General features: G+C 44.8%; 1 protein-coding gene across 1 annotated transcript; it reads right to left on the bottom strand.

The window, feature by feature from the left end:
- Window positions 1-944: 944 nt before the first annotated feature.
- Window positions 945-15261, bottom strand: LOC148812476 (uncharacterized). Its single transcript, XM_088908629.1, has 2 exons — window positions 14666-15261; window positions 945-6108 (listed from the first exon to the last, which is right to left on the bottom strand). Exons 1-2 carry the CDS (start codon window positions 14958-14960, stop codon window positions 3998-4000), a joined length of 2406 nt encoding a protein of 801 aa, XP_088764755.1. The 5' UTR covers window positions 14961-15261; the 3' UTR covers window positions 945-3997.
- Window positions 15262-22534: the final 7273 nt, after the last annotated feature.

Genomic DNA, 22534 nt, shown 5'->3' with positions numbered 1-22534 from the left:
TGTGAGGTAATAAACGTCATTACAAGACGATAGTGCTGCATTTTTTAACAATAATAAAAATAAGATCTAAAAGGAAAGAAAATGCACACAACAATGAAAAGAAAAACTTAGTCCAGTACATGGTAATCTGTTATATAGCAGTGATCTTATTAGTTTGCACATACAATAATTAGAATTATAGGGAGGACGGAATGCTTTTCTGAAGTTTTCAGTACTAATTTTCTTTAAAAATACTAATAACTAATATCACTTATTTCTGATATAGTTATAACAAAAATAATTATGGTTTTGTGAACTGTGGAACCACACATATTTTCCCGCAAGGCATTAAGTTCCATGTTTGAAAATTCACCATCTGAGGAGACCTCAAGGCACCTAACCCTCATAAATACCAAAGTGTTACTGTACACTGTACTAGTACACTAGAGGGCACAAGTGAATTTCAAATTGGCTTCTTTACGAAAGCAGCTGTAGGTGTGTGGAACATGCTGCCCAGTGATAGTGTTGAAGCCGATACCCTGACTTCATTCAAGACAGCTAGATGAGGTCCTCCAGTCAGGAAGGGAGGCACTCCTTTACACAAAGGGATGTGGGAGCATGGAACAAGCTAAATATCCAAGTTGTTTCACAAATGGAAACCACAGGGAAGTACATTTAAAAATGAGCATGGGAGACAGTAGCTCACACAAAGGGTGGTGGGATAGTTTTCTTTCAGGAAACAAATGGATGACATCCTGGGATCAATTCAGTACTAGCTACCAAATAAAAAAAAGGTCAGAATGCTGTTGTAGTGTGCTCTCATGAGGCACCAGTTCTGTAGGGGTTTGGGCATTTACTGGGACAATAATTAATTGTGGCAGTAAATCGCAAAATGATTCTTTTAATGGCCTTAGAATCCAACCATGCGGTATAACTCAAACAACGCACACACACAGGTACTAATACACTAAAATACATTTATTAATACATAGAAGGTGCATGTAAATCTAACAGATCTTATCGTGAGGGTAAGCAGAAAACAAAAGGTATATATTCATTCAGTTACAAAGAGTTACACATATCAAGAGGACATACATTCAGTATATCATTCATTTAGACCGTTTCTTGAATGAACTTGGTTACAACTTCTACATTAGATACTCAAAACAAGTACATAACTCTTAGGAATTAAATTGATATCAACTGGTTGGGATAACAATTGAATTCTCGAGCAGTAATGCAGTGAAGTTGAATACTCATCCAATCTCTGGGGATTCAGATCTCCCCCGGACAAAGAAACAGTTGCAGGCTTGTTGCTGTCCAATCCGTGCTCTCTGGCTAGGTGCCAAGCGGTGCTCGGTGCGGCTGGAGAGATTCCTGCTGCGCTGCTCTCTGAAGACCGGCTAGTTAGTGTTGGCTTTAACTAGCAAAGTTTGTGCACAGGAGAAAACTGACTGTGGGTCCCAGCTGGTCAGGAAGAAGAACGGTTCGTTCCTGATGAAACGCTAGTTCTGAATACTGATTCAGCTGTCCACAGTTCCGACCTGTTCACGAGGCCTGCTGCTGGTGCTAACCTCGGGTGGATCCTCTGGTTACGCGCTGGCAACCTCCGCTCTAGACTCTTAGAACAAGGAAAGTTCTGGCACTCGGACACACTGGCCGTTACATGGTGGTCCTGGCTGAGTCTCAGGATGGTCAGGAGGCGTGCTGCGAGAATGTCCTGCACTTCCCAACTGTTCTGGCCTGCGGGCCGTCCTGTCCTGGAATCATTCACACCCCTGGAATTGTTCTTTTTGGAATTCTTCTTCAGGCCCTCTGTGTTGCCTGTTTTTACCTGGAGGAACTTCAGGTCGTTCATTGGCTGAAAGTTTAATGGGCATCAGAGACCCACGTGGGTTACTCGGCCCTACCAGTTCCTGATTGGTTGATCAAGGTGAGATGTGAGTAACTCACCCCTGACACTTAGGAATGCAGTCCAGATGTCCATCTGGCACTCCCTAGACAGATAGGCGCCAATGGATGACCATTGATCATGATAGCCAGGCTTAGCTAAGTGCATCCCCATTTGGGAGCTGTCCCTTATCAAAGAAACCTTAAATCAGCCTGCATGAATAGCTTATCTGTGGCTGCACCACAGAGATGAAGAGAGAGATGGGGCCTCACTGGCAAGAGAGCGCAAAACTTAATTCCTGTATTTTAATAAGCCTTGCCGCTACAGGTGTAACAGTAATAGTATCATGAAATCTTTATTCCTCCCTGCAGTCTCACTCTCTAACAATGTAAAATAAATGCATTATGACATTATCCATAAACAAATATTTCTGGTAGTAGCTGATACATTAATGCTGCACACTGGTATCTTTCCGGGAGTGAATAGGATGTGCATATAAACTGTGCATCATGTGATACCTGTCAGTTACACCTTCAACAGGCTGACAGGGTTAGCTTGAGAATACCAGCAGAGTTAGAAGATGAGTGTTAGTTGTTGTGAAGCAGGGTTATGGAGTGGTGTAGCTTCTTCTACACTCTGTTGTGTTAAATCCTGCTTGACCTTAAAATGCCTTTTGTCTTGTGTTTTTGTGTGTGTGAATTACCTGAGTCAGGGTAGTGTCAGCAGGGTCTTGTCACAGTAGATGAGTGTATATACAGTGCCTTCAGAAAGTATTCACCCAGTGGAATTTTGTTGCATTTTGTTCCCATTACACCTCCACATTTTAACATTTTTTCCTCGTTTTAAGAACACTAAATTCAACACATTTATGAATCAAAAATATTTTTTATTCAAGAACATTTGTTTTTCAAAATGAAAGATTTACATTTCTCATTTACAAAAGTATTGTATTACAAGAGATTGTTTGTGTCTGCAGTTTCTCCCATTTCAGCCAAAAAGCTCTGCAACTCTGTCAGTGTTGGAGCTGGCCACTTTTGGTCACTTTTCTGACAATCACCATTCTTGTCCGGTTGCTCAATTTGGTAGGAGGGCCTGATCTTAGTAGTGTCTGGGTTTTGCCATGTTTTTTCTATTTAGTTACAATGGGATTTAACGGTGCTCCTAGGAAGGTTCAAAACTTTGCCAATCTTTTTATAACCTTCTCCAGTTTTTTTTCCTCCTAACAACTTCATCTCAAAGTTCCAAAGGTAGCTCCTTGGTCTTCATGACAGCAGGACTGATCTGATCTGCTGTTTCAGTGAGACCTCACAGTCAGTGATATCTATTGTGCAATCAAGCAATTGAACACCGGTGAATTTGAAATGAACACAGGTGTACCTTGTTAATGTATTTAGTGTGATCTCTCAAGATAATTGACCCAAATTAGGTTGTTGAAACAAAGGGAGTGAATACTTATCAATTAAGTAATTTTCCATTTTTATTTTTAATAGATGTCTTCAGAATTATAAATACTTAATTTCATTTGAACATTATAAAGAATTGCTTCTACAGGAGTGGAGAAAAACATTTAAATATGATTTAATTTGACTTTGCAACACAGCAGAATGAGAAATAAACAATGGGGTGTGAGTACTTTCTGAAGGCACTGTATATATAGCTTGTCCTGTCTGCAGTTGCATTGAAAAAAAAATTGAAGTATTACTAACGGTGCCAAAATAGATTTTCTTATTAAAAGAGATTCATACAGTATCTTATTCTTTATTATTTACCCTTTATTGCATAAATATTTCTTGTATTTGATATATATGCTCTCTTATCCACATAAATTAAACTCTGTGACAAGAACTATTTCTGTTTTAGTCAACTGTAAATAAGAGTATAGTCAAAATTTAACTGACCAGACGAACTCAAAATTGGGTGACTACAAAGTGACTATGACTAATAGACATTTTGGGAACAAGTAAAGGTTTGTTCCATGCTGAAAAGAGAAGAAAATAAATGTCTCGGCTGTGGAGCCTTCTTCGGATGTCACATGCTGACGCACCTACCCACTTGAACTAAAGACATTTTAGTTGACTTGACTTAGACTATGATTAAATAAAAAACCTGGTGACTAAATTGGTTTTTTTAAGTCACCTGACTGGAACTCTTCCCACACTGACTGTAGCTGAATGGTCTGTCTCCTGTGTGAATGCGCTGGTGCTTTTTTAAGTCATGCGATTGAATAAAACTCTTCCCACACTGACTGCAGATAAACGGTCTCTCTCCTGTGTGAATGCGCTGGTGGGCTTTTAAGCTACGTGACTGACTAAAACTCTTCCCACACTGACTGCAGCTGAATGGTCTCTCTCCTGTGTGAATGCGCTGGTGCTTTTTTAAGTCATGCGATTGAATAAAACTCTTCCCACACTGACTGCAGCTGAACAGTCTCTCTTCTGTGTGAATGCGCTGGTGGGCTATTAAGCTACTTGACTGACTAAAACTCTTCCCACACTGACCACAGCTGAATGGTCTCTCTCCTGTGTGAATGCGCTGGTGGGTTATTAAGCTACTTGACCGACTAAAACTCTTTCCACACTGACTGCAGCTGAACGGTCTCTCTCCTGTGTGAATGCGCTGGTGTGATTGTAAGTGGCTTTTCTGACTAAAACTCTTCCCACACTGACTGCAACTGAATGCTCTCTCTCCTGTGTGAATGCGCCGGTGGGCTATTAAGCTACTTGACTGACTAAAACTCTTCCCACACTGACTGCAGCTGAATGGTCTCTCTCCTGTGTGAATGCGCTGGTGGGTTATTAAATTACTTGACTGACTAAAAGTCTTCCCACACTGACTACAGGTGAACAGTCTCTCTCCTGTGTGAATGCGCTGGTGGGTTATTAAGTTACATGACCAACTAAAACTCTTCCCACACTGACTGCAGCAGAATGGTCTCTCTCCTGTGTGAATGTGCTGGTGGGATTTTAAGGCATGTGACTGACTAAAACTCTTCCCACACTGACTGCAGCTGAATGGTGCCTCTCCTGTGTGAATGCGCTGGTGGGTTATTAAATTACTTGACTGTCTAAAAGTCTTCCCACACTGACTGCAGCTGAACGGTCTCTCTCCTGTGTGAATGTGCTGATGTTGTTTTAAGAGCTGCAAGTGACTAAAACTCTTCCCACAATGACTACATCTGAAAGGTCTCTCTCCCGTGTGAATACGCTGGTGTCTTTTAAAGTCACTTGACTGAATAAAACTCTTCCCACACTGACTGCAGCTGAATGGTCTCTCTCCCGTTTGAAGGTGCTGGTCGGGTTTTGATTTGCTAGACTGACAGAAACGCTGCTCCTCTCTGTGCCATAATGGCAGTTTGTCCACTCCATCTGAGCAAGGCCTTGAGTGATTCTTCCTCATTCTCTGATTGTACTGGGGTCTCTTATTCTGCCAATGCTCCATGGAATGGTCTTGCTCCGTGTGCTGAGATTTGTTTTCTCCACCATGTCCTTCAGTGTGCTGCTCAGCAGTGTGAATCATCCGGGGCTCCTTCTCCAGCTCTCTGAGACTAAAACTGTCTAGTTCATTCAGTTGTTCTCCTCTTTGCCCAAGAACAGACCTACTCTCCAGTTCATTAAAACTTTTAACAATTTTCTCAGTAACCAGATTAGTAAACCTGTGTGTAAAGCCATCAGATACTAAGGGATCATATGATTGTTTGAGTCTCTGCAATGACAGTCTCTCCACTTGAACAGAACAAGGCCTAATTATCAAGCCCTGTAGGAGCTGCTGTTGCTCCTCCCTGTACTGACTCCTCTCTGTGTGCTGTGACTCAGTACTGTTCTCTTCACCAGGTACATCAGTCTGCTGCTCTGCAGCGTCAATCAACTTGGACTTCATGTCCTGTTCTGTAAGATTTAAAACATCCAGTTCTTCACTGTGCTCTCGTACAGAGACACAGCCCAGTTCATTACAACCTTGTGTAATATTGTTCGAGTCCAGATTATTAATCTTATCTATAAAATCATCACATACTAAGAGCCCAGGTGTCTCACTCTCAGGCTCTGTCTTCATCATGGTCACAGAGTCCAGATCCTCGACACTCTGTCTGCTCTCTGTGTGCTGCTCACTGAGTGTCTCTTTCCCTTCTGCGACAGTGAGCTCTCTCTCCTGCACCAAACTGGAGCCCCACTCCTCCTCACTGTGCTGCTGTTCAAGAGGAGCCATGTCCCCAGCATCAGAGAGAGCACTGGTCTCTGTGCCTGTAAATACAGGAAAAGAAAACAATAACTTTATAATAATAATAAACTTTATTTTATATAGCACCTTTAAAGGTGGCTTCTCAAAGCACTTTACAGAAGGCCAACAACAAAAAAGACACAATATAAGCATGATGAGAATATAGTTAGACGAGTCAGTAGATGGTGGTACTAAGTCCAGTAGGAGCAGAGGGGTAAAGAACAGATAAATAAAGGCTCTTCTGAAGAAGAAGGTTTTGAGTCTGGATTTGAAGAAGCTTAGAGAAAGTGACTCTGATATCCTTGGGGAGAAAGTTCTAGAGCTTGGGGCAAAACAGGAGAAGGCCATGTCACCCATAGAGTGTAGAAGGACTGGGGGACAAATAGTTGAACACAATTAGAAGAGTGAAGGTTGTGAGGTGGGGAGTAGGGCGATAACTCAGACAGGTACTGAGGTGCCAAGCCATAGAGAGCCTTATAGGTAAGCAGGAGGATTGTTAAGCATCACAAAACTTGACAGGAAGCCAGTGCAAGGACTCCAGGATAGGAGTAATGTGAATACTTGCACTAGACAAACTGGAAATTACAGCATATTAACACTGCACTGACAGAGATGGGTAAATACAGACACACTGACTGGACACTGCAGCATATTAGCACTGCACTGAAAGGGGTTAATATAGACATGCTGACTGGACACTACAGTACATTAACACTGCACTAAGAGAGGGGTTCATACAGACACACTGACTGGACACTACAGTACTTTAACACTGCACTGAGACGGAGGCATTTATACAGCCATGGACTGCTCAGAGAAGGGGGGTAAATACAGACAGACTGACAGACAGGACACTACAGTACATTAGCACTGCACTGAGAGAGAGCGGTTAATACAGACACACTGACTGGACACTACAGAACATTAACACTGCACTGAGTGACAGGTTAATACAGACATGCTGACTGGACACTACAGTACATTAACACTGCATTGAGAAAGAGAGGGATTAATACAGACACACTGACTGCATATTATAGTACTTTAAAACTGCACGGAGAGAGGTAGGTTAATACATAGACACTGACTGGACACTACAGTACATTAACACTACACTGAGACAGAGAGGGGTTAATACAAACACACTGACTGGACACTCCAGTATATTAACACTGCACTGAGAGAGAGAGGGGTTGATTCACACACACTGACTGCACACTACAATATATTAACACTGCACTGAGAGAGAGGGGTTAATACAGACACACTGACTGGACACTACAGTACATTAACACTGCACTGAGAGAGAGGGGTTAATACAGACACACTGACTGGACACTACAGTACATTAACACTGCACTGAGAGAGAGGGGGGTTAATACATACATACTGACTGGACACTACAGCACATTAACACTACACTGAGAGACAGTGTTCAATCAATCTTTATTGACAGAAAAAATAAAGAAAGTATGAATCTTGATTCTTAGGACCCCACCTTAAAAATTATTAAAATAAAATCATAATTGGAATATTAATTTTTTATTCACAATCCTGCACGTTTCCAAAACACCAATGCTTTTCAAATGTTCCACAGTCATTATGAGATAATATAAAACATATATTTTAACGACATCCTGCTCTTCACCAACCCTTCAAACATCCTCACCAAGTCTACAGACCCGGAACCAGAGATCTTATTTTTCAGAGTCTTGTAGATGGTGAGTTTGGCCTGGCCCAGTAGAAAGTTGGCGAGGAGGGTCTGAGTTTTTTGTTTTTTCGTATGACCCACCCCGAACATGAAAATAATGTAATTGAAGGCCAGGCCAAGGTTGATGAAGAGCCAAATCAACACGGCAAACATGGGCGACAGGTGGGGGCAGGCACTGTAGTAGTGGAACACCGTCTCCCTCTGAGCGCAGAAGGGACAGGCCCCTTTTGTTGAGGGGAAATCTGTAGAGGCTACCCCAGGCAGGCCGGACACCATCTGGCACCCCCAGACGAGCCCTCCAGGGAGTGTCAGGGAGTGCAGACAGCTGGGCTTGGTGTCTAGATGTTACAACTAGTCTATATAGACACTTCCCCCCAACACCAGCCAGAGACCTCTCCTCTGAAGCAAGGGACTCAAGGAGAGATCCTGTCGGCCCGGGACTGAGTGCAGGAGACACTAGCAGACCAGGGAAAGGAGGCTGTGTGGTTGGAAGGTGGCGTTCCTCAAACAGATCCTGGACTAGCAGCATCTCCTCAAGAGGCAGAGCAGAGCAGAGCAAAGCTGAGTAAGAAACCCGTCCACACACCGCCGCGAGTGTAGTCCCAGAGCGTCACATGCCCACTCCATGCTGCGCCAGCAGTCCTGATCCACGTCAAGCAGGTGGTGGAGTTGTGTGACATTGGCGCGGACCAGTCTGCTGGTAAAGTCCAAGGAGCGGCCCAGTTCTGTGTCCATTCACGGATTGTGTACTAGTGGCTCTCAGAGTGTCCAGTATAGACTGGGCCGCTCCTCCTCTCTCCGCACGTGCAGATGCCGCCAGGCTTTCAGGAGACTACGCTGGAAAGGCTGCAGTGGAGACAGGTCAACCCTGCTGGTGTCCATCAGGAAGAGAACAGAGTCGATCCCGAAGTGTCCTGCTAGACGCAACAGGGTGAAGGTCAGCTCCTTCCAGGACAGCGAGGCCGGGCCATACAGCAGCTTCTGTACTGCCTGCATACGAAAGGCGTCCACCCGGCTCCGGATGTCAACGAGTCCTTGTCCTCCGTCCTCTCTGGGCAAATAGAGGACACCCCTCCACAGCCAGTGCAGTCCATCCCAGAAGAAGTCGAGAAGCGTGGCCTGCAGCTCCTCGATCAGTCCAGCTGCTGGCTCCAGGCACAGCAGGCAATGCCACAACATTGAAGCCACCAGGGTGTTGACAATCAGAACCCGGCCTTTGTAGGAGATCTGGGAGAGCAGCCAGCGCCAGCGGTCCAGCCGACCTTTCACTTTTTCGAGGAGCCCCTCCCAGTTCTTCCTCACACTGGCCTTGTCCCCCAGGTACAACCCCAGGTATTTGAGTCCTCCTCTGGTCCAGCTGAACCTCTCTGGCAAGACTGGGGGACCCGTCTCGCTCCACTCTCCCAGGAGTAGGGCGCTACTCTTGGCCCAGTTTACTTTGGCTGATGATAGCCACTGGAAATCATTCAAAGTTGTCTGTAGCGCCCTGACATCCTGTTCTCCTCCGACCACGACCATGATGTCATCAGCGTATGCCAACATCTTGACAGTAGAATTGGGGCAGCCCGGGATGGACAGCCCCTTGATGACCCGGCGCAGCTGATGTAGCAGAGGTTCAATGGCAAGGGAGTAGAGCATTCCTGAGAGTGCACAGCCCTGCCTGACTCCCCTCTGCACTGGAAACGGAGCACTCAGCCCTCTGTTGACCTTTAGCACACTGAAGATGTCACTGTACAGCACCTGAATCATGGCAACAAAGACAGAGCTGAATCCGAAAAACCTCATGGTTCTCCACAAATACTGATGTTCAACCCTATCAAAGGCCTTTTCCTGGTCTAACGAAATGAGACCAGTATCTAAACCCAATAGTCTGGAGGTGGCCACAACATCTCAAATCAGAAATATATTATCAAAGATTGTCCTTCTGGGTACACAGTACGATTGTTCGGACTGCACCACTGATCCCAGCACCACCCTCAGCCTGTTGGCCAGAGCTTTGGACAGGATTTTATAATCCACACACAGCAGGGCAACAGGTCTCCAGTTCTTAATGTCACACAGGTCCCCTTTCTTAGGCAGCAGGGTGACAACAGCTCTCCTGCAGCTCAGTGGCAGGTCCCCGTGCTCCAGACTTTCCGAGAACACATCCAGCAGGTCAGGTCCCAGCACGGCCCAGAAGGCACAGTAGAATTTGGCCGGCAAGCCATCAAGGCCAGGGGTCATACCATTACTCAAGACACTGAGTGCAGTGGAGAGCTCCTCCAGGGATAGAGGCCTCTCCGGCCATGCCCCCTCCTCTTCGGGGACCTGTGGAAGGTCTTCAAGGAACCTGCGTGTGCAGACCAAGTCCTCACTTGCCTCGCTGGAGAAGAGTGTCTTGTAGAACTGCATGGTCCTCTCCTGGATCTGCCCAGCCTCGTGCAGCTCCTGCCCTGTCTCCGAGCGCAGGCAGAGGTTCTGCCTGCTCTGGCCCGGTTTCTTCTCTAGGCCAAAGAAGTAGCGAGTCGGGGCGTCTACCTGTGATGCACTCTGAACCCTAGATTTTATTAGAGCTCCCTGTACTTTTGTGTCCAGAAGGCCAATGAGTGATTCTTTTTGAGTGTGGAGGTTATCAATTAGCCTCCTGTCTGCACAACACTCCAGAGCCTGGTGGAGCTCCAGAATGTCTCTCTCCAGAGCCTTCATGGACTCACGGATACCTCTCGTGACAATTCCAGTGTACTGCTGGTGGAACTGGCGAATCTGCACCTTCCCAGTATCCCACTACTGCCTCAGGGAGACAAAGTGGGCTTTCTGACTCCTCCACTGCTACCAGAAGAACACGAGGCAGTCACAGAAGTGAGCATCGTCAAGCAGTTGGGTATTAAAGTGCCAGTAGGCACTGCGGGACCTCACTGATGGGACGACGACTGTGCAGATGGTGAGACAGTTGTCCGACAGGCCCACTGGACAGATGGGAGTACTGCTTGACGATGCTGTAATGATGTTTACGGCAGTAGATGCGGTCAAGCCTGGCCAGAGAGAGGGTGTTCCCTCAGACCTGGGCCCAGGTGTACTGCCTCGTGTCCCCATGACATCTCCTCCAGATGTCAGTGAGGTCAGATTTGACAAGGATCCTGCGCAGCTCCCTGGCCGACAGGCCATGTGGCTCTCCGTGATTCCTGCATAATTCCTGTCCAGTGTGCTGCTCTCTGTGCAGTTAAAATCATCCCCCAGGAAGACCAGCTCTTCAGGCTGGCAGGTCACCAGCGCATTTTCAAGCTCCCTGAAGAAGGTGACCCTCTCTCCGCCGTCTGTGGATGCGTAAATGTTAATAAAAACAAAGGTTTTCTTCCTGTAAACTACTCGCATGAGTCAAAGGCGACCTTTCACAACCTCATGGACGGCGATAGAGAGGGGCTTGAACCCCACAGAGAACAGCACCGTGATCCCCGCGCTCACAGGGGACCCATGATTGTACACAATGTCCCCCTGCCACTCCCGCTGCCAGGCAATGATGTTGGAGCTGTCGGTGTGGGTCTCCTGCAGGAACGTCACCTGCAGGCTGTTTTCTTTGATGACCTCCAACACCGCAGCTCGCTTCAAAGCCCTCCGGCACCCATTGGTGTTCAAACTCCCTATTCTAATGCCGCCCATGTTTGCGGAAAAGAAAAAAAGAAACAACATAAAACACAAACAGACACATAGCACGCAGACGGATAGTGATGTGATGTAAGAGACGGGACTCATTCGTGCTGAGGTGCATTCCGCGGTCCTGCCCTGATCTTACCCAATAAGCTCTTCAGGCACCATCTCTCTTGATCGCTGAAGTCATTCGCACCTGAGCCTTTTCAGATGGTGGGTCGCGGAGAGGACAAAGAGCTCAGTGTCGGGAAAAAAGTCCTCGACCACAGTTCCCCTCTTACCTTTAGTCTTCTCTAAGAACTCCCTGATGCTCTGGAAACTGTAGCCTACTCTGCAGCTCTGCCGGGCCGAGGAGCCCGAGGCGAGAGAGGAGTCTGGGAAGCCGCCCTCGTCATCGTTGCTCCCGGACTCCGAGGAGCTCCGGGCGGCGGCGGCGAGGACACTCCAGCGCGTCCTTACTCTCCCAGTGTCGGAGTCACTCGCGGCCCCTGGGCCGGCGACAGAGCCGCCCTCCACCGAGCTCTCTGTGCTGTGCTTTTTCTGCACCGCACTCTGCATAGATTTTTTCGTGCGCTTTCTCCACGGTGTCTTAAAACCATTGTCTATTTTTCTGGATGTTAATTAATTTCCTCCCCACACTGTGTCTACAGTTTTCGCTGCCACTTGTGACGAGTTTTCCTCCGTCGGTGTCACTGCCTGCTCTCTCTCCCTGACTCTCCTGAGCAGCGGGGCTCTGCAGCTCCCCTGCTCCGCCAGCGCTCGTATCTTGCTCCCCGGTGTGGGGAGCTCCCATCTGAGGGCTGAGGTGGTCCACTCTTTGCTATCTGTTCTCCTGCATGGGACACCACCAGCTCGGGCTCACCTGCCCCCTCCAGCGATCTCCTCTCCTGCACCCCGGCCGTGGGCTCTGCCTCCCTGCTGCCTCCCTGCACTGCTCCACTCCCCGCTGCCTGACACTGTCTCCTGGCCTCCTGGCAATTCTTCACCAGATGCCCCTCGCTCCCGCACCTGAAGCACTTCGTCAATTCCAAAGTCACGAATACAACATAATCACAGGTGTCAATCCGAAATTTAAGATCCACATTGATCTCTTCCATGGGGTTTTTTTAAGATCACGTAGACTTGTCTTCGGAAAGAGATGACATGCTTCAGTTGAAGTCCCCTGCAGCCCAGAGGGACCCTCCTGATCGGAGAGACCACCTGTCCGTAACAGGACAGCTCCCTCTACAGCAGCTCGTTTCTCATGAACGGAGGCACATTGGAGAGGGTGATCTTCCGAGCTGGGGCTGTGAACGGCAGCACCGGGGTGAAGGTGCCGTCCAGGACAACCCACTTTACCACCAGGGCATTTGCCAGATCAATAGATTGCAGGAAAATAACTATCCCTCCACTCATGCGGGAAGCGGACTTGATGTTCCTGCAGCCCACAACCTTCCCAACCGCAAGAACGCACCTCTCCAGCGGTTCATACAGACACACTGACTGGACGCTACAGTACATTAACACTGCACTGAGAGAGGTTCATACAGGCACACTGACTGGAAACTCCAGTACATTAACACTACACTGCAATCAGAGAAAGGGGTTAATACAGACACACTGACTGACTGGACACTACAGTGCATTAACACTGCACTGAGAGAGAGGGGGGTTAATACAGACACACTGACTGGACACTACAGTACATTAACACTGCACTGAGAGAGAGGGGTGAATACAGACACACTGACTGGACACTACAGTACTTTAACACTGCACTGAAAAAGGGGTTAATACAGACATGCTGACTGGACACTACAGTACATCAACACTGCACTGAGGGGGGGGGGGTTAATACAGACACACTGACTGGACACTACAGTACATCAACACTGCACTGAGAGGGGGGGGGTTAATACAGACACAGTGACTGGACACTACAGTACATTAACAATGCACTGAGAGGGGAGGGGGGGTTAATACAGACACACTGACTGGACACTACAGTACATTAACACTACACTGAGACAGAGAGGGTTTAATATAGACACACTGACTGGACACTACAGTACATTAACACTGCACTGAGAGAGAGAGGGGTTGATTCACACACACTGACTGGACACTACAGTACATTAACACTACACTGAGACAGAGAGGGTTTAATATAGACACACTGACTGGATACTACAGTACATTAACACTGTACTGAGAGAGAGAGGGGTTGATTCACACACACTGACTGGACACTACAGTACATGAACACTGCACTGAGAGAGAGAGGGCTTGATACAGACACACTGACTAGACACTACAGTACATTAACACTGCACAGAGAGAGAGGGGGGTTAATACAGACACACTGACTGGACACTCCAGTACATTAACACTGCACTGAGAGAGAGAGGGGTTAATACAGACACACTGACTGGACACTACAGTACATTAACACTACACTGAGACAGAGAGGGTTTAATAAAGACACACTGACTGGACACTACAGTACATTAACACTGCACTGAGAGAGAGAGGGGGGTTAATACAGACACACTGACTGGACACTACAGTACATGAACACTGCACTGAGGGGGGGGGGGGGTTAATACAGACACACTGTCTGGACACTACAGTACATGAACACTGCACTGAGAGAGAGGGGGCTTGATACAGACACACTGACTAGACACTACAGTACATTACCACTGCACTGAGGGGGGGGGGGGGGGGTTAATACAGACACACTGACTGGACACTACAGTACATTAACACTGCAGAGAGAGAGGGGGGTTAATACAGACACACTGACTGGACACTCCAGTACATTAACACTGCACTGAGAGAGAGAGGGGTGAATACAGACACACTGACTGGACACTACAGTACATTAACACTACACTGAGACAGAGAGGGTTTAATAAAGACATACTGACTAGACACTACAGTACATTAACACTTTATACAAACAAGGACAAACTGGAAATTACAGCATATTAACACTGCACTGACAGAGAGGGGTAAATACAGCCATACTGACTGGACACTCCAGTACATTAACACTGCACTGAGAGAGGGGTTAATACAGACATACTTACTTCACAGTACGGTACATAAACAATGCACTAAGAGAGAGAGGGATTAATACAGATATAGTGGATTAATATTCCAGAGGAGTTAATACAGACACAGACCTCACCAGTGAGGAAGTTATAGACACTGGTTTTAAACACACACACATACTCTGACTTCATACACGTCACCACACTGACCTGACAACAGTTTCATGTCCATTTCTTCTTTTATTTCTGCAGTGACTTCACAGGGAAGCGTCTGGGTACCCTGATCTCCTCTTGCTCCCGAATCCTCCTCCCACAGCTGCAATCTCCACTTCAAGCTCTCGTTTTCCTTCTTCAGCTGCGCCATTTCACTCCCGACAATGTCCTGCACACACTGTGTGATTTTAAACACGGCCCGTCTCACCAGGACCTGGGAGACGCTGCGGAGTTTGTTTTCAAACTCGTTCTGAGTCAGACATCCTGTTTCCAAAAACTTCTGACACTTCATACACGATCGATTTGAGCAAAACGTGCATGAACGAGTCAAGCTGGATTTCCAGATTTAACAAGTACTCCGCCATCCTTCTTCAGAGTCGATCAGAAACAAAGGCTGACTTGCGATGTTTAAACAGAACAGCTTCTTTATTTTTATTCTTCACAGATTCTGTTGTCAGGGCTGTGCTCTGTTCAAGCATAAACACAGCTGACAAGATGCTACGTTTTCAGAAACTGAAGTTATTAAAAAAAACAACTTTCTTCTTTATAGAAAGAAAATCATTCAAGCACCCACAGCTATGTTGTGTAGCGCCGTGTGATGACGTCATTCGTTAGCGCGGCCGCGACTTCAAAACAATCGAGAAGCGGAGCTGAGAAAGAGGAGTTTCTGCAGCCTGATATAAACTTAACTGCACCTCCTAGCGCCACCTAGTCAAGAGGAGTGAATCACCTGCGACTTGCGCCGTTCGTAAGTGTGAATTTTGTGAAACGGAACATATTTACTGTTTTGCCCTTCCACAACGAAAACGTCTCCCTTTGCAGGTTTTTGGTTAAAGAAAAAAAATGCTGTCATATTCTTCCCAGCTGGCAGTATTTATTCTGCAACATAAGCAAGATTTGTATTTCATATTTCGCAAATTGTATGAATTTCTCGAAAAACACGTTGTTCCAAGAAAGGAAATAAATACTTCTAGTAACAAAATCAAGCCATATGTGATTGTCCTTAATGATACATTCTGTATGACAAGACAGGAAGAAAGGCACCTCAGGATTTCAGACACAGGATCTCCTGTATATTGAGAGAAGTTTATACCATCTGTCAGTTTTCATGTCCAAGGAGCTCAATTTGCATTCCATGTACAACAGCGTGTCCTCTACACCCGCCACTGAAGCACAGCACAGGCTCAGCATCTTGACATCTTCCTAACAGAGACACGTAGAGACCTTTTGGTGGGCAGTGGCTCAAAAGGGGAGAAGAGACCATTTCTGGAGCAGGATTTGTTACGTTGGAGTATTCTGGACACAAATCAGTGCCCGCTTTTATTTCTGTTTTTTTTTTAATTTTACAGAAAGTTTAAATGTGACTTTGAAGGCATTATAATTCACAACCATGGCAAAAAATGGTTGTCCATAATTGTTGATTATGTTTGATTAACAGACAAAATATGACAACCCCTCTACTGAGCATATACTTTATTTTCCTGATGTAACACATCTTAACAAGAGGGCAAAGTAAATAAAATAATTAGCATCTAATTGCATGCAATACCAAATGCAATCTCTTTCCATCTTAAGAGCAAGGGTTCACATGATACATCAATTCAATTTTTTTTTCCCAAAAAAGTGTCTATTGTGGGACGAATACTGCTTGAGCAGCCTCTGTTCCTCAACCACCTGGCTCAGGTCTCGATGGAGTACATGTTTCTATGAGGCTGAATTGTCTTAGTTCAGGGATCTTCTTTACGAAATAAAGGATGGCTTTCTACCTGCTCAAGCTATTGTCGACACTGTGCGGGAGGTTGACGATGAGCTGTCTGGCAGTTAGATCCTGCAGGACTTTGAGCAACTCAAACTCAGCCTCCTGGACAGCTGGCTGGAGAAGCTGTGACAGGTGCATGGCTCAGGGAGATGACAGTGAAGACGGGGGACCATGGGGTGAGCCTTCTGGGGTGCACCACCATCGTGTTCCACAGGCTGGTTGTGGCAAAGCAGTTCAGGGCACCGGTCTTGGATGTGGTTTGGGGAAAAATCTTTCCCCACTTCGAGCCGGCATGGCTGTGGGTATGTCTGAGGCTGCCTTTCCTGCCCCAGAGGTTGAAGCAGCTCGACAATTTCATCCAACATAATTGCATTTTATGAAAATGGTGCTGCAGCAAATTCTGTATGTCTGTTGTGTCCCACAGCTTGTGAGAAGAAGAGAGAGACCCCTATCTCTTTTGCCTTCCGTTACTCCCACTCAGGGGTCTTTCCACTGACTCTGTGAGGGGCAGGTGTGTCCAGTAGATTATCGAGTGGAAGTTAGGGATGTTGGAGATGCAGCTCCTTGCATTCACAACAAGAGTCACCAGCAGCAGCAGCAGTAGTGCCTGCAGCTTTCCATTCTGTAGTGGTTTCGCCTAAACGAAAGGTTTCCCAAGCGGAAACAAACCACCTTTATTCGCATGCTTCTCAACTGCATAAAGGTCCCTAGCGACAGGCCATCTTTTCTCAATGTATTTCTGGTGTTTCATGGCATCTCGTACCAAATGCACTTTCCTTCTGTACACGGAGCTGATCACTTGAAATTTGGCTGTGCAGAGAGACCAAGATGAGCTTTGTCGACTCCAAAGCAGCTCCTTTGTAAAACGCTGTTTGTTCACATCACTTATGTGGGGCTTATACACGGCGGTCTCTAAAGGTCTTTGCTACCTGATAGTGGGGCATTGCAGTAGTCTAACCTGCTGTATGCAAGAGCATGCATTAATTTCTCTGTGTCTTGAGTGGAGAGAAACTGCCTTAGTTTTGCAATTTTTCTCAACTGTAGGAAGTATGTTTTGATACTCTTTTAACATGAGAGTTAAACGAGAGCCTTGCGTCTAATATGGTTATGTGCTGAGTCTTTGAGGCAAATTTTTGAATGCTCTGAGTAAAGTGCTGAAGTTATAGTAGTCCTATCAGTATTGTAGCCACCAAACAACAGAACCTGTTTTATCAGAGTTGAGGAACAAAATGTTTTCACACATCCAAGTCTTTACTTCATTAATGCAATTAGATACTTTATTGATCCCTCACGGGATCAATAAAGTATCTATTAAATAAAGTGATAATAGACGAGTTGTTGTTAGGTGTAAACAAAATGTTTATTTGAGTGTCATCAGCATATGAATGAAAGTTAATATTATGTTTTCGTATTATCCTACCTAGCAGCAGCATGTACAGAGAGAACAATATTGGCCCCAGCACTGATCCCTGTGGTACCCCAAATTGACATTGAGGAACCAGTTCAATTATTAGATATTGGAACATTTAAAAAGCATCAGATATTTTTTTCTTGATATTGCATTTATACTTTATGTTACTCTTTTCTATATATTAACTGTAGAAGTCCTTCCCAATTTTTTTCAAATATCACAATTTGTAGGCATGGAACTAAGGCATGTTATATCAGAATTTATTTTACCTTCATTTACACATTATAACACTCAACCTCTAAGTAAATAACAAATGCTCAAACATTTCGAACAGTAATTATAAATCCTCTCAGTCAATAACTTTGGAAAATCAAGTTAGAAACATTTAATCTCTGTCTGTAATAGATTCTTGTAAATCTTGGATTTTAAATAAGTCTACTGTAGCTGAATATATTTCATGTAAAAGCAGAAATGTTGCACATCCTTAATCGCTTTAATTACCTCTCTGCTACATAAAGCATCTCAGAGAAAAGTATTAAGGGGGTGGTATAAAGAATCTCCACTTAATCTCAATCTCATCTCTACTTAATTGGATTTCTTAGCAAAATCTTAACCCACTTGATATTTGCAAGAAATGTGATTGTTTTTGTTAAACAATTGAGTACGTACTGTACAGCCTTTAATATGCAATAGTGAATTTTCCCGTATTCTGGGGAGGGAAGAGAACTGAAATTAAGGAAATACATATTTAAAGGGGGTGAAAGTCTTAAATGTGTTCTTTCATATCTGGGCGTTTGAATAGATTTGTTGTATAATTTATTGTGATTCCACTCCATACTTGTGTTTCTCAGGAGAAAGTAGTAACATTGGGGATTTGAGGGTACAGAAAATACATTGTACTGTACGGGAAAATGTAAGGTTATGTTAAAAAAGAAACTTTTCAGCACCCTTTTGAACGTGATTATTAGACACCTGTTGAATCTCAACCGGGGTTTCTTGAGACATCATTCAGCGAGCGAAGCCTCCCTCTGGACTCCGCACTGAGTTGAAAGCTATGCGAGCTGCTCACTGCTTGTTCTGTACTGTTACCAGAAATCAAGATAAATCATGTCAGACATTTTTCCATCTTTAATGTGACCTTGCAACCAACAAAATTCAAGAGAAAACAGATAATTATTAGGAAAAATAATTGAAATTAAAAAACCTACTGTCATGGACATCCAAAAGGACTAACCGTGGAGAGCAGGAGAGCGGAAAAAGACCCATATGCGTAGCGGCGGAATGGGGAGCTAGCCCGGGCTCGTTCGTGCAAAGAGTTCAGGAGTGCCGTATAGAAACCAATGCCCTCAGGTAGCGGACGTGGGGCGACCTGGTGCTAGGCGGGTCTCAGGACATCTGAACGTCAATGCTGAGCCAGGGCAGAGTGCAAGACCCGGAAATATATAGCCCCAGAGAGAGAGAAATACCGGAAGGACAGCAAATAACCGGAAATGAGAGACAGAACAGAGAAGGAGCACCCTCTGGCTGCAGAGGGCATGACACCTACAACACTCTGGTTGCATAAGTGTGCACACCCTTTTATTATGGGGGCTGTAGCTGTGTTCAGAGTTAACCAATCACATTCAAAATCATGTCTAAAGTTAAGTAGCATACACCTGCCATTAATGAAAGTGATTCTACTGGGATAGCCATGGTCCTCAAGGAGGTGATTAAAAATATAAGGGATCTTATTGTTGAAAGGTACTGATCAGGAGAGGGGTATAAAAGAATATCAAAGGCATTGGATGTACCATGGAGCCCTCTGAAGATTATCATCAAATGTGGCACCACAGGGACATTGACAAGATCAGGACAACCTTCCAAAGTTAATGACGGGACAAGGAGAAAACTTATGAGGGAAGCTACCAAGAGGCCTACAGAAAGCTACAGAGGCCTACAGAGCTGCAGCAATTTTTGGTGGGTATTGGTCACTCCTTGCATGTGACAACAATCTCCCGTATTCTGCACGTCTGGGCTATAGGGTAGGAGGCAAGACAGAAGCCATTTTTCACAAAAAAATAAATCTAAATTTTGCAATAAAATGCATTCAGTCACCCTAAAAAATGTCTTATGGTCTTATAAGACAAAGGGTAAGCCTTTTGGCCTTAAGTTTAAAAGATATGTTTGGTGCAACACAGCCCATCATCACACACCACTTGGTGGTGGAAGCATCATGCTTTGGGGATGCTTTTCTTCAGCTGAGACAGGGGCTCTAGTTAAAATAGATAGGATAATGACTAGCTCCAAATATCAAGATATTTTGGCACAAAACCTGCTGGCCTCTGTCAGAAACCTGTCATCTAGACACTATTCCCAGAGCTGGATAAGTGACTCCAGATTCTACAGATCTCTAGCAATAGAGAAAGTCAGGCTACAGAAGTGGAGAAATGGAGAAAATCTGCTCTTCACAATGTGGAAAAATATTACCGAGACGAGTAAATTTCTTGAAGTTCAATACTCTATACAAGTTACCCCTACCCACCTGGCAAAATTTAAGGGCTTCAGTACAAAAGCTGGCTGAAACAAGCGATCGCTATTATTACACATTTTTGCAGACCTCACGGTGCTCTACACTGCTCTTTTCTAAACTGAGCTGCTCATTTGGAAACCAAAAGGCAACAGAGAGGCGTTCTTATACTGGGAGCCGAACCCAGGCCACCTGGGTGAAAACCAGGAATCCTAACTGCTAGACCAACATAGTCATTCTGTGCATAATGCAGGCAAATTGTAGTTCCTGTCTCTATGCCGTGCTTCCTTGAGAGCTAGCTGACAACCAGAGCGCTGCAGAGTCTAAACAGAAGGCCACACCTGCATTCAACATATTCACACCAGGACTTGAACACAGATACACCTGATGAAAATCTTCCCACATTATAAACTTGCAGCCCTGGGTCTCAGTTCGTTTTTGGTAGCCTTAGCCAATCAAAGCCTGTATGGCTCCCAATTATTTACAAAGAATTGTCCAATCACAGTCTCAGCTCTCATTCTTGGTAGTTTTCACCGAATCACAGCCCTCCCTGCTTTCAATCAACTGGGGAGTTTATCCATTTGTGTGCTGGTTAATCAATCCGGTTTTTCAAACTAGAAGTACGAGAAACTGTGGGCTCCTTTGTTTCTTTGTCCTTTTTAAAATATGTTTCTGGTTTGTAAAATAACTGTTTTTGACATTATTGACTCAGCTTTCTCCGGTGCTGTTAGAAATAAATATAAATAGGTATGTGGTATTTTAACTAATCTGGTGTTTGAATCAATTAAGGGGTGGCTCCATCTGCTTTGTAGTTATAAAAAAATAATAAAAAATGTAAGTGAAGCTTGATATGAGGGTATTCTGTGTTTTTACAAGTTCGGTACTTAATAGACTTTTGGGTTTGGATTTTGAATCATTATTGTCATGCTCAGGGTGGGACCAGCTTCTTTCTTCACAGTAATGTTCACACACAAGTAAACCATGTACACTCAGGAAAAAATCTCAATTTCAATTTCTTATCTAGTCTATTTTGATCTTACAGATTGATATTATTGATATATTATCTTATCTGTATTATTGATAGAGCTCATGTATTTGTTGTAGAGTATTTATATTATTGAGAGAACCACTGTATAACTGTAGTATTAACAGGGACTCTGCATTAAATACTATCTCCATTGTTGTAACTGCTTCAATCAATTCAGAGTAGCGGGGTAGGCAGAGCCTATCCCAGCATTAAATGGGCACAAGACAGGATACACCCTGAATGGGACACTACAGACACACACTTACACCAGGGCTGGTTTTCCCAGAAGCTAATTAACTAAACCCAAGCGAACAAGGGTACATGCACATACCCAGGGAGCAGATTGAATGCACGAAATGAACCCAGCAATGCTAACCACTGCACTGCCTCGTCACCCTGACAGAGATTTAATATAGAATAATCCACAACATAAGTCATTGATCTCCCTTCTTCCTTTATTTCTTATCTACACTCTGGTTTATCGATTCTCTCTTCCTAGTGTAGTGACTCCTTTCCGCTTGATTCTCAACTTTATTTCAGAATTTTTTTCAGATCCCTTCTTCTCTTCATTCTAGTCTGGTGAGAAGTCAGGCTCCAAACAATACCTTGAGCAGTTTCTGCAATTTTAAAATAATAATAATAATTAATTCTGCTTCTTCTACTAATGATATCACTCCTGCTGCTGCTTACAACAGTAAATTCCCCCCTTATGTTTATAGTACTGATGACACTACTAGTGCTCTGAATAATATCACAGCTGTATCTACTGCTGTTCCTGCTAAACCTACAGTCTGGACATACCTAGAGGCTGCTCTTCTCTTCCTTCACTCTCTTCTTCTGAGCTTTCATTTCTCTCTTCTTTTTCTCCACTTCCCATCTCCTCTTCTCGACCTCCTGCTTCATCTGTTCCATCTCCTTCTTTTTCAAGATTTCCCCCCTCTTCTCCTCCTCTTTTTCAAAAAACTCTCCTCCTCTTCATCTCCTCCTTTTCCATGATTTTACCCCTCTTCTCCTCCTGCTTCATCTGTTTCTTTTCCTCCTTTTTCCTCCTAGAGTCTCTACAGTTTGTACAGATGAGACTATACAGTGTGTCCAATAAGAGTCTGTCCAGGTGAGACTATACAGTGTATCTAGTAAGAGTCTGTCCAGATGAGTTTATACAG

This window comes from Atractosteus spatula (genome assembly GCF_055471065.1).
Source record: "Atractosteus spatula isolate fAtrSpa1 chromosome 10 unlocalized genomic scaffold, fAtrSpa1.hap1 SUPER_10_unloc_3, whole genome shotgun sequence".
In the NCBI taxonomy this organism is placed as follows: Eukaryota; Metazoa; Chordata; class Actinopteri; order Semionotiformes; family Lepisosteidae; genus Atractosteus; species Atractosteus spatula.
Note: the sequence above shows the minus strand (reverse complement) of the source record. Positions and strands in the feature narration are given on the sequence as shown.

What these genes read in the sequence shown, in the direction of transcription:
- LOC148812476 (XM_088908629.1), bottom strand. Translation starts at nt 14,960, where the DNA reads ATGAAGTGTCAGAAGTTTTTGGAAACAGGATGTCTGACTCAGAACGAG. An exon ending in GGACATGAAACTGTTGTCAG is followed by an intron (nt 6,109 to 14,665) that starts GTCAGTGTGGTG and finishes CTGTATTTACAG; the next exon opens with GCACAGAGACCAGTGCTCTC.